This window comes from Cyprinus carpio, chromosome B18 (genome assembly GCF_018340385.1).
Source record: "Cyprinus carpio isolate SPL01 chromosome B18, ASM1834038v1, whole genome shotgun sequence".
Classification (NCBI taxonomy): domain Eukaryota; kingdom Metazoa; phylum Chordata; class Actinopteri; order Cypriniformes; family Cyprinidae; genus Cyprinus; species Cyprinus carpio.
The window spans coordinates 22513299-22529034 of record NC_056614.1 but is presented as its reverse complement, the minus strand read 5'-3'; the positions used below and the strand labels follow the sequence as shown (position 1 = coordinate 22529034).

Below are 15736 nucleotides of genomic sequence, written 5' to 3'. Positions count from 1 at the left end.
AAAATAAAATAAAATAAAATAAAATAAAATAAAATAAAATAAAATAAAATAAAATAAAATAAAATAAAATAAAATAAAATGGACTGGTTTGAAAAGGACAAGGGAAAAGACCATTCAAGTAGGGTTATTTTAAAGATAAGATCATTTTTTTATTATTCAGCAAGGATTCACTGAATTGATCTAAAGTGTAGTGAAGACATTTATAATTTACAAAAGATTTCTATTTCTAATAAATGCTGTTTTTTAACTTCATAATCATCAAAGAACCCTGAAAAACAATGCATTTTTACAAAAAATATTAAGCAGCAACAAGATATCAACACTGATAATCATAAATAAAAATATATTTAGCACCAAAGTTGCTGATAAGGATTTTTTTTATTATTAATTTTTTTTTTTATAAATATTCAGGTGGAAAACAAGTATTTTAAACTGCAATAATATGTCACAATATTACTGATTTTTTTTTATTTTAGATTTAATAAATGCAGCCATGGTAAGAAACGTCTATCAAAAACATTTAAAAAGCCCAGTTTATGTATGTGTGTGTGTGTATATATATATATATATATATATATATATATATATATATATATATATATATATATATATATATATATATATATATATATATATATATATATATATATATATATATATATATATATATATATATATATATAAAATGCAATTCCTCAGGCAGACTCTCAGACATTTTGTGCTTTTATGAATTATGGTGTTGCATTTTATTAGCTGATCCCATTGGCATGTGAATCTATGTGGGTAAGTGAGTGAGTGGCAATAGCTAGGCAAACACTCTACTTCCATATTCAGAGCATATAAACACTCAATACATATTTAGAGCCATTCCTCATCAGTGAATCCAGGATGGATGGTCCGCTGGGACGCACCAATGTGTGTGGTCAGACAGAATGAGCAGGATGTAGATCAATCCTTATTAAAACACACCCGAGAGAACACAAACTGGGGCAGGCCCATAAAAAGCTAGTTGTGAGAGGACTAGTTAGGGCTCAGAGAATATAAACAGATTATAATATTTGGTAAAACAGCCGTATGCCACATTCATCAGAGAAGTTGAGACTGCATGATTAATAAATTCATCCCATAGGAATACAAAGAGGATGTTTTCATTTGTTTTCACAGATTGACATGCACTTTGAATGCATTGCACATTGCATTCTCTTATAGTGTGTGTACAGGAAGGCACCAAATGAGCTGGAACTAAAGGGGGGTTTGGTTAGAACAATGACCCAGATGAGCTGATCAAACATATGACATCAGCGTGGTCCACAGCCATATCCCCCCAGGCTAGGGCTGCTTTTACGGCCCCACCAATCATCTGCATCACTGCTGCTGAGAAGGGGGCTTGTTCGGTCGGACCCAGCAATGCTGACTGCAAACAAGACAGCAGCAATAATTCAAAGCACACATTATGCAGAAACAGTTCATATACATGGTTATGAAGCAGAAAGAATGATGGGACAAAACCTGTAATTTTAAAGGATGTAATTTTAATGTGAACAAATTGAAGTCAAAATCAGATTAAGACCTAAGCCCAAAATACAGACCATATAATAATAAATAAATATTAGTTCATTATATTTGCACATTGCCAATGCAAATGTAAGCTTTGGCCATTATTTACTTTTCATATAAAAAGGAAATGCAAACACAAGTCAGAAGTTGGCAATATGTTATTTTTATTTCTTTAAAGAAATTAATATTTCATTTTTATATATAAAATGTTCTTGTTGTGTTTTACTGTTTTTTCATCAAATAATCCCAAAATCTAGAAAAATACAAACATTAACACACACACACACACACACACACACACACACACACACACACACACACACACACACACACACACACACACACACACACAAACACATTAAGCAACACAACTGTTTTCACAACCATTTCTGTCCTATTAATCCTTTATATTTTATGCACTTCTGCTGTCACTTCAGCAGAATGGTTGTCATGTAGATAGAATAACGATGATAATGATTTAAGTCCTGTAGTTCATTTTTAATTGTTGGATAGAATGTAGGGATTTTTCTTCAAATGTTTTACCTACTGAAGGGATGTCGCTCGTTCAGCTTGCAGGAAAGTCATTGAATAGGCACTGCACAATATCCTTTAAAATTTTACCCTATCACATTATAGAAAATATGCAAACATATAGATTTAATGTGTTTGAGTTTTTATTTATTAGTTTTTTTAAAAAATTTCAGTCTTTTACGTGATGATGCAAAAATAACTGATGAGTTGGTTTGAGTCGGTTCACTATAGAGGACCGTTCGAATGAACCGGTTCAGGGAAATGAATAAGACTACTCTAATAGTTTGAACAAGGGGCCTGTCCCATGATGGTGGCTGAACAAACTCAGGGTTACAGGATTAGTTTTGAGTTGACAAAACCAAACCAGTCCAATCCGGTTTTGTTGGTACCATGAAGCTGATCATCAGCTTTCTCTGTCAACTCAGGCTTGATCCTGAGTTAATGGAGCACGTGCACATTTAAGTGTGACATCAGTAATGAACAGCCAATCACATGCCTTGAAACAGCGATTCACTTCTCGTGAGAGAGTCGGTGGGATTAACAACCAAAGATTAAAAGATTGAACAAGATGAAGAATTTAAACACATTTACATAAGATGAAACGATCTTTCCATGAAAAAGGGAAACTTAAAGAAAACATCTTGCCATATAAGTGCAAGAAAAGTTGTAAAGTTAGTTTATAACATTTATAGGTTATAAAACACTTAAAAATCTAAACTCATATGTAGTCATGTTTAAAGCAATTGATTCTAAAACTTATTTATAGTGCATATTATCTATATGTTTATATTAATTTGAAATAAAAGCTTAATAATTACTATTAAACTAAGCTAGTTTGTGTAATGGATTATGGGTATAATAATTATATAAATCATGTAAAATAATTATAAATAATAATCATCTCTATAAATCAGACAGCTTTATCTTTAAAAATGTTTTACTATGAGGCATCCTTTAATTTGGAGTAAGAGAAATTGAGGGAGTGGCTTTATTGCGTCAATGATGTGTCCCTTTGCAGCTGATTGGTCAAATTTATAACCAGAACCAGAACATAATCTATAATCAATAACCAGAACATAACCTGCCCCGGAGCAGGTTAGCTGTGGAGCGTAAATTACTACGGTGATGAACACCACTAAAAGCCAAGCCACTTTCATGGTACCTAAAACCCAGGATTGGTGCAAACTAAACTGAAATTTACCTGGCTAGCCAACTGATCCGGCTTCATGGGACAAGCCCCAGGTTTTAACCCTTCACAGCTGGATTGAATGTGCTTGCTTAGAAAACCTTTATTCATCTACGCCATCTGCTGGTGGTACAGTGCATTTACACTCACAGTTTATTTTTTGCTCGCACGCGCCTGCTGCAAAGTGTCACGCAGAGCTGCTCGTGCACGCCAGTATCTGCCTCAGCTCGCGACTCGCGAGTCCTCCTGTCAGCAGCAGGTAAGAACTCATTCATATCTGTGTTTTTGGCGTATTTAAAAAAAATTCTATTTACACCTAGGCTGACCATAGAGATCTGAGACAGTTTATGCAAGTCAATAAAATGCAAAGTTTCATTTTATACATTAGTTTGGCGTTGCTAACGTAACAGCTAGTCATGCCAACAAGTAACGTTAACGTTAATCTCTCCTAAACTACGACAAGGCTGCTCAATATAATAACTGAATGTATCAGGATGAAGTCCAGCAAAACTCCAGACTTCTCTTCCAAACGTTTCCTTAACTTGTGTTTTGACATTAGACATTTGAACTGGTTTAATGAAGCTCCAATGCGGCTAATTGTGTTAGCATATATGAATGAGCGTGTTTTTTGTTTTGTGATTTTCTGCGGCATCAATTATACAACGTTATATATTTATCATTCAGACAGCAGTGGATGATCAGGCCTGATGATCGAGGTTTATTTTGAGATGGGCTTTGTTTTGGATCAAAACATGAGTGGGATCATCGACATAGGAGCCTTGCATAGTGTACACATAAGTTAGACTGAATTCATGCGTGTAGGAAACATAGTTGGAAATAAAACTAACAGGCAAGATCTACTGATCTTTGGACCATAAGACCATAACCATGACGAGACTGTGTGACCTTCAGCCCAGTTCGAGTTTCTTTATCATTTTCGAGGACGTGTTAAGAGTGACAAAGGGATATATGATACATAGTGTAATGTACTTTGAAAATACTTATTTTGAACATTTTGTACTAAACCAGTTTTGTTCAGTAGACCCATGAACTTGACATATGAGACAGTACAGATGAATGAACCCTTTGAACTCTCAGCCCAGTTCTTGTGAGCTTTTCCTAACTTTCAGCCCAGTATCTTTTGCTGTCTCTCCTTTTTAAAGAGTGCATTAAATATGACAGGGTTATGATACTAAACCTAAGGCTCTATCAAAATACAAAGTTTGAATATTTTTACTGCAATCATTTTTCATAAGTTTAAGTTCAAAATTTGGTTAAACATTTGATCACATTTCATGATACCGAAAATGACAGCGAATCAGGATTGTGTAGACACAGTGCTATAGATACCATCACGTTAATAAAGCATCACACGGAATAGAAAGCGTCAGTAAGTCAAGTAGGTGGATTTAGCCTTCTGAGAGCATGTGTGAGGTTTATAAGTATGTGTTGTGCTCTCCCTTGTGCCTAAAAGTCATGTCAGCTTGGCAGTGGTTTGAGAATCATGCCACTAATGTTTTGACCCACGTCAAAATCCATTGACCTTTGATCACACATTCCTATGTATTTGTCCATCCTGCTTTTGGAGGCCCCCCAGTGCTACATATTTTAGACATCCTCTATTACATAAGATTGTTTAGATAAAAGGGAATGTTGTGGCAAAAAAAAAAAAAAAAAAAACTATTCTGAATAAGAGACAAATATACCAATTGTCTTTGAGTTTTCTTTCCTTGCAAGAAAAGGCCAGCAGTCATACAGTCACTCAGAGTGGCTGCAGAGTGTGATTGTGAAGGGAGTGCATCCTTCCTCTCTTATAGTCTCATCTCTTTTAGAATGTTATCTCTCTAGGCCAATGATTTTCAACCACATTCTTAGACTTGCTTATCATATTCTGTCCTTGAGTGGAGGTCCTTGAGTGGAGGCCCCTACATCAACTTAGATCACGTGCACCTTGTAAGGCCACTTTGTGAGTTTTGTGACAGTTAGTTGCTGTCAGATTTTATAAACTATGTGGCAAACATGTTAAAAATGACTTTGCTGTTTAGAGTACTAAAATATCTGCCCCACTGACTTCCACTCAGGCAGGACAGCCTCTGGACTTCTTGCTAAAGTGACCTTAAAATGGTCTTGCTTATATCAGAGCATAAAGGTTACTGTAAGGGGTTAGTACTGTAGCTACTTATTTTGTTATTCAACTTATTTAGCGCTTGTAATTTGGTTGTTAGAAATGCTAATAGTTTTTTTTAAGTCCTCTGTAATGTTATATGTATAATTGCATATGGTATATATGCAGGTGCTGGTCATATAATTAGAATATCATCAAAAAGTTGATTTATTTCATCATTTTAATTCAAAAAGTGAAACTTGTATATTATATCCATTCATTACACACAGACTGATATATTTCAAATGTTTATTTCTTTTAACTTTTATGATTATAACTGACAACTAAGGAAAATCCCAAATTCAGTATCTCAGAAAATTAGAATATAAATTAAGACCAATACTAAGAAATGATTTTTAGAAATCTTGGCCAACTAAAAATTATAAAAATGAAAAGTATGAGGATGTACAGCACTCAATACTTAGTTGGGGCTTCCTTTGCTTGAATTACTGCAGCAATGCGGCGTGGCATGGAGTCGATCAGTCTGTGGCACTGCTCAGGTGTTATGAGAGCCCAGGTTGCTCTGATAGTGGCCTTCAGCTCTTCTGCATTCTTGGGTCTGGCATATCGCACCTCCCTTTTCCCAATACCCCATAGATTTTCTATGGGGTTAAGGTCAGGCGAGTTTGCTGGCCAATTAAGAACAGGGATACCATGGTCCTTAAACAGGTACTGGAAACTTTGGCACTGTGTGCTGGGGCCAAGCCCTGTTGGAAAATGAAAACTGCATCTCCATAAAGTTGGTCAGCAGCAGGAAGCATGAAGTGCTCTAAAACATCCTGGTATATGGCTGTGTTGACCTTGGACCTCAGAAAACACAGTGGACCAGCACCAGCAGATGACATGCCATCGAAAACCATCACTGACTGTGGAAACTTTACACTGGACCTCCAGAAACGTGGATTGTGTGCCTCTCCTCTCTTCCTCCAGACTCTGGGACCCTGATTTCCAAAGGAAATGCAAAATTTATTTTCATCAGAGCACATAACTTTGGACTACTCAGCAGCAGTCCAGTCCTTTTTGAAGCGAGACACTTCTGACGCTGTCTGTTGTTCAAGAGTGGCTTGACACAAGGAATCCGACAACTGAAACCCATGTCTTGCATATATCTTTGTGTAGTGGTTCTTGAAGCCCTGACTCCAGCTGCAGTCCACTCTTTGTTAATCTCCCCCACATTTTTGAATGGGTTTTGTTTCACAATCCTCTCCAGGGTGCGGTTATCCCTATTGCTTGTACACTTTTTTATATCACATCTTTTCCTTCCCTTCGCCTGTCTGTTAATGTGCTTGGACACAGAGCTCTGTGAACAGCCAGCCTCTTTTGCAATGACCTTTTGTGTCTTGCCCTCCTTGTGCAAGGTGTCAATGGTCGTCTTTTGGACAACTGTCAATTCAGAAGTCTTCCCCATGATTGTGTAGCCTACAGAACTAGACTGAGAGACCATTTTAAAGGCTTTGCAGGTGTTTTGAGTTAATTAACTGATTAGAGTGTGGCACCAGGTGTCTTCAATATCGAACCTTTTCACAATATTCTAATTTTCTGAGATTTGGGATATTCCTTAGTTGTCAGTTATAAACATCAAAATTAAAAGAAATAAACATTTGAAATATATCAGTCTGTGTGTAATGAATAAATATAATATACAAGTTTCACTTTTTTGAATGGAATTAGTGAAATAAATCAACTTTTTGATGATATTCTAATTATATGACCAGCACCTGTAAAATGTAAACATGTCTGAAGGCTTTAGTCTGATCTCACTGATTTAATTCTGTCAGACTGCTATCTCTCCTGGTTAGAGGCTTTGGGTTAGGGTTAGGCTATTTTACATGCAGTTTTACAACTAACTTCTTCATCTATGATGGTGCAACACAAAAATAGTTAGCATTTCATAAATTTTAGATAGCTCTTTCCCAGGGGGAGAAGGTTTCTTCACCATGGTCTATCAGATACGGTATGAACACATCCGAAATGGGCAATGTCTGAGGAGCAGGGTTGAGAAGCACACTCTTTTAATCGATACAGACCTTAACTAAAACAACTGCAAGAATTAAGGCAATACAGCATGTCGTTCATCCAGAAGATTAGATATTTCTTTAAAAGACAGATTTCTAGAGTTCATATGGCATTGAGAGGATTTCTTTGGCGCCGACCAGCATGTGAGTAAGTTGGAGTCAGCTGTGCCTTTTATAAAAATGTTGTTCTTTCCACTTTATCCTTTCTTTAGCTCACCTGCTATCATGTTTTCCAGTGGGGTCACCATGGAAGGGGTCACTGCTCACAAGATCAGTAAACACATCACCTTCCTCGCAAATGACGTCGCTGGGACTCCCACGGCTAGTGTTTCACCTGCTCACCCTAAACCGATGCTGCTGTTGCTGCCATGGCTGGGCTCCAGGCCGCAGGCCATTGCCAAATACTGTGAGATTTACTTTCGCATGGGCTTTGATGTGCTCCTAGTGGAAAGTGAGGTGAGCCAGTTCTTGTGGCCCCGCTGGGCGTTGGAGTATGGTGGTCGTGTGCTGGAATTATTAGAGAGTGAGCGCTTCTCACAGCGCCCTCTACTGGTCCATGCTTTCTCCATAGGTGCATATACGTTTGCTCAGATGCTCGTTCATGTGGCCAAAGACACCCAGCGTTACCAAGGCCTGACAAACAGGATCAAGGGGCACATCTATGACAGCCTTGTCATGGGATCGCTGGAGCATATGGCCAACGGTATGTACAGAGATTGCAATGTAAAGTGTGTTTATTTATATACATCACAGTATGATTATATTTATTTCATATTCCATTATTATATAGCACGCCATGTTTTTTTCTTTGGTGGGTAAAATAATATTGTAGTGAATTAATTAAATTATATAAATATATAAATATACCATATTATTGCAATTAAAAAAAATAAAAAAAATAGCTGTTTTCTTTTTTTTAATATATTTTAAAATGTTTTAAAATATTTTATTCCTGTGATGCATAGCTGTATTTACAGCAGCCATTGTTATTAGCTGTTTTGCTGCTAATTTTTTTTTTTCTTATTGTCAATGTTACAGTTGATTAAATTTTTTTTGTAAAAACCATGATAACCCCCCCCCCCCCCCCCCCCCAGGATTTTTTATTGAACAGAAAGTTGAAATAACAATCATTTGTAACATTCTTAAAGTCCCTTTTGATCAATTAAATGCATCCTTGGTTAAAACAATAACATTTCTCATTTCTTAAAAAAAAAAAAAATTTATTTCTTACTAAAAAAATAATGTTTTTTATATTTATTATATTAATTTTATGTTTGGTTTCATTAAACATTTCCATTCCACTGTGCCACTTTTCCATTGTTTTTCTATGTAAACCAACTAGAAAGACATGTTTGTCTATTGTGCTCACATCTTTTGCAGCATCTGACATGACATGGCAGTTTTTTCCCCATTCCACTGCTCTTGTCTCATATTTTTTAAAGAAAAAATAATGTTTTTTGTGAACTGGCCCATTCTGTTTTAGTAGAATACTGAAGGTGTTGTTTCCTACCTCTGTCTCTTTTTTGTAGTTTAATATGCCTGTGTGTAATTGTGTGGCGTGTGAGCTAATCACATAACAGATGCTTAACACATACTGGAAAAATAAAGTTGGCACTACAGCCAAACGATGAGTCATATAGACCATATAAATCAGTCAGCTTGTGCTAATAATTAAGGTTACTTGATTACTCGTATCACATTTTTTTTTTTTCACGTTTGATTTGAAACTTGTATGTACAGTCGTGGCCAAAAGTTTTGAGAATTACATAAATATTAGTTTTCAAAAAGTTTGCTGCTAAACTCCTTTTAGATCTTAGTTTCAGTTGTTTCTGTGATGTACAGAAATATAATTACAAGTACTTCATACGTTTCAAAGGCTTTTATCGACAATTACATTACATTTATTCAAAGAGTCAGTATTTGCAGTGTTGGCCCTTCTTTTTCAGGACCTCTGCAATTCGACTGGGCATGCTCTCAATCAACTTCTGGGCCAAATCCTGACTGATAGCAACCCATTCTTTCATAATAACTTCTTGGAGTTTGTCAGAATTAGTGGGTTTTTTTGTTTGTCCACCCGCCTCTTGAGGATTGACCACAAGTTCTCAATGGGATTAAGATCTGGGGAGTTTCCAGGCCATGGACCCAAAATTTCAACATTCTGGTCCCCGAGCCACTTAGTTATCACTTTTGCCTTATGGCACGGTGCTCCATCGTGCTGAAAAATGCATTGTTCTTCACCAAACTAATGTTGGATTGTTGGAAGAAGTTGCTGTTGGAGGGTGTTTTGGTACCATTCTTTATTCATGGCGTGTGTGTTTTTGGGCAGAATTGTGAGTGAGCCCACTCCCTTGGATGAGAAGCAACCCCACACATGAATGGTGTCAGGATGCTTTACTGTTGGCATGACAGGCATGATGGTAGCGCTCACCTTTTCTTCTCCGGACAAGCCTTTTTCCAGATGCCCCAAACAATTGGAACAGGGGCTTCATCGGAGAATATGACTTTGCCCCAGTCCTCAGCAGTCCATTCACTATACTTTCTGCAGAAGATCAATCTGTCCCTGATTTTTTTTTTGGAGAGAAGTCGCTTCTTTGCTGCCCTTCTTGACACCAGGCCATCTTCCAAAAGTCTTCGCCTCACTGTGCATGCAGATGCGCTCACACCTGCCTGCTGCCATTCCTGAGCAAGCTCTGCACTGGTGGCACTCCGATCCCGCAGCTGAATCCTCTTTAGGAGACAATCCTGGCGCTTGCTGGACTTTCTTGGACGCCCTGAAGCCTTCTTTACAAGAATTGAACCTCTTTCCTTGAAGTTCTTGATGAACCTATAAATTGTTGATTTAGGTGCAATCTTAGTAGCCACAATATCCTTGCCTGTGAAGCCATTTTTATGCAACGCAATGATGGCTGCAGGCTTTTCTTTGCAGGTCACCATGGTTAACAATGGAAGAACAATGATTTCAAGCATAACCCTCCTTTTAACATGTCAAGTCTGCCATTCTAACCCAATCAGCCTGACATAATGATCTCCAGCCTTGTGCTCGTCAACATTCTCACCGGAGTTAACAAGATGATTACTGAAATGATCTCAGCAGGTCCTTTAATGACAGCAATGAAATGCAGTGGAAAGGTTTTTTTGGGATTAAGTTAATTTTCATGGCAAAGAAGGACTATGCAATTAATCTGATCACTCTTCATAACATTCTGGAGTATATGCAAATTGCTATTATAAAAACTTAAGCAGCAACTTTTCCAATTTCCAATATTTATGTAATTCTCAAAACTTTTGGCCATGACTGTACATTCTTGTCCAAAAATTAAAAATTCTCCAAAATAAATTCAATAGCACATAATTGAAATTATAAAAGAACATTTGTTTAATGTCAGACATTAAAAAAAATTCTGAAACACTTTGCCTCAATCTGGAAATTGCATTGCTTTTGAAAATTTGCAGTTGGATTGTTTTTTAAAAAAATCTTAGACTCACCAGGGCTTCATTTATTTGATTATAAATACAGTAAGACCTGTAATATTATGGAATATTACAATTTGGACCTGTTTTCTGTTTGAATAAATTTTCAAATGTAATTTATTCCGGTGATGCAATGCTACATTTTCAGCAATCATTATGCCAGTCTTCCGTGTCACATGATCCTTCAGAAATCATTCTAAATGCTCACAAGACATTTATTATTATCAGTGTTGAAAACAGTTGTGCTGCTTAATATTTTTGTGAAAACTGATACATTTAAGTTAAAAAACATTTATTTTTTTTAAATAGAAATCTTCTTGTAGGTTTAAAACACCATATTTATCTTTAAACAGCTTAAGTAATAAAACTACATGAGGCCTAAAAAAAAAACCCCTTCAGATTTCAGAAATTTGTCCTGATGAAATTTCAAGTCACTGAAAACTCTTGCTTAATTATTTTGGGTTTGTTGTGTGTTGTCCAGGCCTGGGTGAAACTATATTTCCCCGGATGGAAGGTCTCGTGAAGTCAGCTAGCCTTCTGTACTTCCGTGTCTTTAAACACCAGACGGTTGACTACTTCAACTCATCGATTAGTGTTTTCTGGAACACTCCTCTGATGGTGCCTGCTCTTTTCTTCTACTCTGAGAACGATGCAATGTGTGATTACAAGAGCTTGGAGAAGATGGTGGAGTTCTGGAGGAGCCGCGGCCAAACTGTCGAGATCAAGAAGTGGAAGGAGTCGGTTCATGCAGGTCATCTGCGCGCACACCTTCAGGATTATCTGTCCACGCTGGAGTACTTTGTGAAGTCTCTCAACATGGTGCCTCTAAAAGCCAAAATGTGAATTTAGAAGGCCGTCATCCATCTCATTAAATGATGTTTTATTAACAAGGTTCAGGAGGAGCGCGTCAGATACTTAGCCTAATCAACACCGGTGGAGCACAATCAAGTTAATCAACACCACAGTATAAATACAGCTGACTTACCTCTATCCATTGATGGTTTATCAGCATCCCTCCTCCACTCCATCTCCTCACTTCAAGTTCATTTTACAATTATACGGGGGGGGTACTCTAGGTTTGGTCTATTCCAGAGCTCGGAGCCCTTCCCCGGGCAGCACACCAAATACACATTATCATACTTCAGCTAATTATATGTAAGCGTGAACTCGTGAAACATCCAAGTTGGCTGAAGTGTCTGATTTTATTATTACATTGACATTCTCATGTTCTTTGTTCAGGTAACTTTGGTCTTGCAAAATCTGACTGTTTCTCAAACTTCTTCAGTCTGTTGAAATATTTATGTGACTACATGAAACCCTTTTCAGCCAAAAATTCATACCTGGTCCAAAAGAAGAATCTGAGCTCCTTTTGAAGACTGTAGCACTGATATGTTGGGGATGTGTAATACTTCATACTATCTGCTGATATGTGACCAGTTAGGTTTATTGCACTACAATGTGAAGCTCTTGTACTTTGTCCAACATCTGTTCTGACCTCAAAATGACTATCTTGACTGTGTATCATTATTTTGTTGAAGATATTTTTTGCTAAACTGTAAACCGACCTTTTGTTAACAGTGAATTATAGTTTATATGACAACTTGACTTAACATTTAACACCTATAGTATGTTCTTTTGAATATACTGTCCTTTGATCATTTATATGTTATCTCAAAAGGAAATTATTATTTTTAAATCTACAGAAATTACTTTAAAATTGTCAATGACAAAATATGAAGTATATTAACAAATTAAAAACATAATATAATTAAATATAAAACACTGTTTGACAGTCCTGGTAAACCTATGCAGTGTTGGTTTTCTAGCAAGGACGCATGGGTGGTTTGTTCAAGTACCTATGCAGACAATATGGTAAATACAGGTAAAGTGGGACACTTAGGTTTTTGTATTACATGTTTTTATATTTTTATTCTGTATAGTGTAAAAGAAATCTTTTGCTTATACCAATGTTTATTGCAAATTATCGAAGTGTCCTGCTTTACAGTGCATCGATGCAATAATGAAGGTTTTACTTTTTTGTTGCTTTATCTTGCAAAAGTCAAATAAATGATTCAGATTGTTGATGTGTTTTGTCTGTTTAGACTAGAAGTTTAGCAAAAGGGTTGTGCAAGATGAAACTTAAGACATCATTTGGCAGATTTTTGTTTAAAATGAATGACTTGAGTTTTCCTTTAGAGGGCGCTTGTCGACTCGGACACTGCGGGAGACATATGAGCACTAAAATCTATACTGTTGTAAATGTAGTAGTATTTTCCAAATAATATAAAAGATCTGTTATCTTGCACAGTGATTATTACTTATTAAAAAGTGAAACGTAATTCATTTTCATTAACTGGTTTTAAAGATTATCATCTAGTAATCAGAAATGAATGCGATTAGTCTCTGTTTACCAGCGCTGAGAAAAGTAACAGGTCCCACCTGACAACCTCGTCCTTATAAATTATTTTAGTAAAGTTATTGAAAGTAATTTTAACCTGAATAATAACACTGGGAATATGTATAGACATTTAAAACGAGAGAAAAAAAAACTGTGAATAGCTAAAATATTAAAATTATAATTTAGACTAATTTTACCTGGGCCAGTAAGCCCCGCCCACTTCTTTAGATTGGATGTGATGTGAATTGAATTCTTCGAATGTTAGAGTAGAAAGTAACCAAGTACAACTTTTTCTGTAAATTCCCCATAACAATCATAATCTCATGACCATTTCTCCTAACAATGTCTCCCTGTGTCCCATTAAGATGTATGTAAAACAGCTCGCTTTGTGTTTGTGCTTCGGCCTGAGGCCTGAGTGAGTGTTACGCATCTGAAGGAATGAGAAAGCGCTTTCAGGCCTGATCATGAGTGCAGGAGGCTGAGGCAGGGTTCAGAGATGATCCGCTTCTCATGACCACAAACCCTCTCAATCCCACCAGCAACATGGATGATGGTTTCAGGGCGCGCACCAACACGCTGTTCGGAGAGACTTTAACTCGGGTAAAAGAGAAACATTTACTGCTTTTTACGGCTAGTTTTTAAGTGTTTATCAGCATCAATGCAGAAACACGAATTTTAAGATTGTTTAATTGCTTATTGATCAATGCAAAACTCTCGAGCAGGCTTTATAGGACTCTAAGAGGGAGATCACGAAGCAGAATTAAAGGGATTTAGCATGCACAACATGAACTTGGATATATGGAAAGATTTTCATCAAATCAAATTAGTTTTGCTAGTATAAACAGTTAAACTACAAATTTAGCCCCTGTATTTGTTCATGACAACTTCTGTTTTCTTTCAGCATACAGTTGTTAATGTGGCTATTGGTGGACTCACATCTCTGTTTGTCCTAGTGAGTATTAGTGTCCACACACACACACACACACACACGTTTAGTTAGCTATCTAAATGAGGACACAGCATAGACTTCTATTGTTTTTATATACAGCTACTTGCCAATACTACATTCTGTGTATTTTTACAGTTAAAAAATTGAATTGTTTTAACCCTTCTCTTTACTTTTTCAGGTAACTGTCATCAGTTCGTTTGTCTTCCCTACACCTCCTCCAACAGCATTAAATATTTTCTTTGTGGTCTGCATCATCATGATCTGTTCTTCTGTATTGGTGCTGGTTAGTTCTGTATATATAAAATTTCTATATATGATCTATGTGGTTAAAATCTTTTTGTTAAATCATGGAGTTTTACAATTTAGTTTTCTACTGTGCTTCATGGTCACAGTGCTGTAGATGATGTTTGATTCTTTTGGTTGATTTTTTTTCTTCTAGTGTTTATATATAGAGTACAACATAATATGTATATAATTTGCTAAAAATGTTTCTCTTTTTTTTTTTTTTTTTTTTTTTAGATATTCTGGTATCGTCAAGGTGATCTGGATCCAAAGTTTCGTGGTCTGATTTATTATTCTATAGGTCTCATTATCCTCCTCTGTCTGTGTGCCAATCTGTACTTCCATGATGTCGGAAGATGACATGATTCAGACACACCACTTGACCTTCATAATTCTGTCAAGCACAATAAAAAGTGATTTATTTGTCAGAAGTGAGCCACAAAGTTTCGATTATGTGTGCATAGGTGATTAGATGCTTGTTCAAATCTGTTAATATTTGGAAAGTGTACTTTTTGTATTTTTTTTTTTTTGTCAAAGCTGAATAATTATATGATGAATATTTTGTACATTATTTTCTGTTGCTGTCAAGAGTCAGTCATGCTAAATAAAGCAGCATTTTCAGTTAGTTAGTTATTAAATATTGTGATTTATGTTCTGTGAACAATACTGGTGCCAAAGGTCTGAAAACTGGCAATAAATAAAATACATGCATTATGGAAGTGAAATATTTTATGGGTTAGAGACCATTATGACTATTGCAGTGGGTCTGGATTCTCTCTTCATGAAGAAGAAAAAAAAAGAAGATAATTTTGTTTTAGACATACAATGCACTGTTATAGGAAAGTTGACAGATAACATGGTATTTTTTCAGTTTTAATATTTTAAGACAACAATTAACTTTAAGAAAAAAATGTTTAAATAGTTTTAAATTCAGCATAGCGTTCCACATTGTAATTTCTTTGAAACGACTGCCATCTTGTGGTGTGCATATGAATAACAGTCACAAATGCTTTGGATTATTTTATTAGTAAACGTAAAAGCAGTGTTCCGATCGTTCATTGTCCTTATTCGAATATATATTATAGATATTATTATTATTATTATATTTATGACTCTACGGTGTGTAATTATACAAAGAATTTGACTGTCACCCTCAAACTTTAAAACATCAAAACACTTAAGT

At 36.0% G+C, this 15736-nt stretch overlaps 2 protein-coding genes across 3 annotated transcripts; both read left to right on the top strand.

The window, feature by feature from the left end:
- The first annotated feature begins 3445 nt into the window (after positions 1-3445).
- si:dkey-5i3.5 (uncharacterized protein LOC565091 homolog) lies at positions 3446-11914 on the top strand. Of its 2 annotated transcripts, XM_019081795.2 has the most exons (3): positions 3446-3533; positions 7666-8156; positions 11406-11914. In XM_019081795.2, the coding sequence occupies exons 2-3, from the start codon at positions 7679-7681 to the stop codon at positions 11765-11767; spliced, it is 840 nt and encodes a 279-aa protein (XP_018937340.1). In that variant the 5' UTR covers positions 3446-3533; positions 7666-7678; the 3' UTR covers positions 11768-11914. The 2 variants fall into 2 exon arrangements, with proteins under 2 accessions (XP_018937340.1, XP_042600315.1); XM_042744381.1 differs by lacking the exon at positions 3446-3533 and having other exon boundaries at positions 7093-8156.
- Positions 11915-11974: 60 nt separating this feature from the next.
- On the top strand, positions 11975-15264 carry tmem243a (transmembrane protein 243, mitochondrial a). Its single transcript, XM_042744379.1, has 4 exons — positions 11975-13922; positions 14224-14274; positions 14450-14554; positions 14791-15264. Exons 1-4 carry the CDS (start codon positions 13833-13835, stop codon positions 14911-14913), a joined length of 369 nt encoding a protein of 122 aa, XP_042600313.1. The 5' UTR covers positions 11975-13832; the 3' UTR covers positions 14914-15264.
- The last annotated feature ends 472 nt before the right edge of the window (positions 15265-15736 follow it).

Bases quoted from the DNA above. Each gene is read 5' to 3' on its own strand.
- tmem243a (XM_042744379.1), top strand. From the start codon at position 13,833: ATGACCACAAACCCTCTCAATCCCACCAGCAACATGGATGATGGTTTC. The intron at 13,923-14,223 runs GTAAAAGAGAAA...GTTTTCTTTCAG, and splicing joins TCGGAGAGACTTTAACTCGG to CATACAGTTGTTAATGTGGC. The intron at 14,275-14,449 runs GTGAGTATTAGT...TTACTTTTTCAG, and splicing joins TCACATCTCTGTTTGTCCTA to GTAACTGTCATCAGTTCGTT.
- si:dkey-5i3.5 (XM_042744381.1), top strand. From the start codon at position 7,634: ATGTTGTTCTTTCCACTTTATCCTTTCTTTAGCTCACCTGCTATCATG. The intron at 8,157-11,405 runs GTATGTACAGAG...TGTGTTGTCCAG, and splicing joins GCTGGAGCATATGGCCAACG to GCCTGGGTGAAACTATATTT.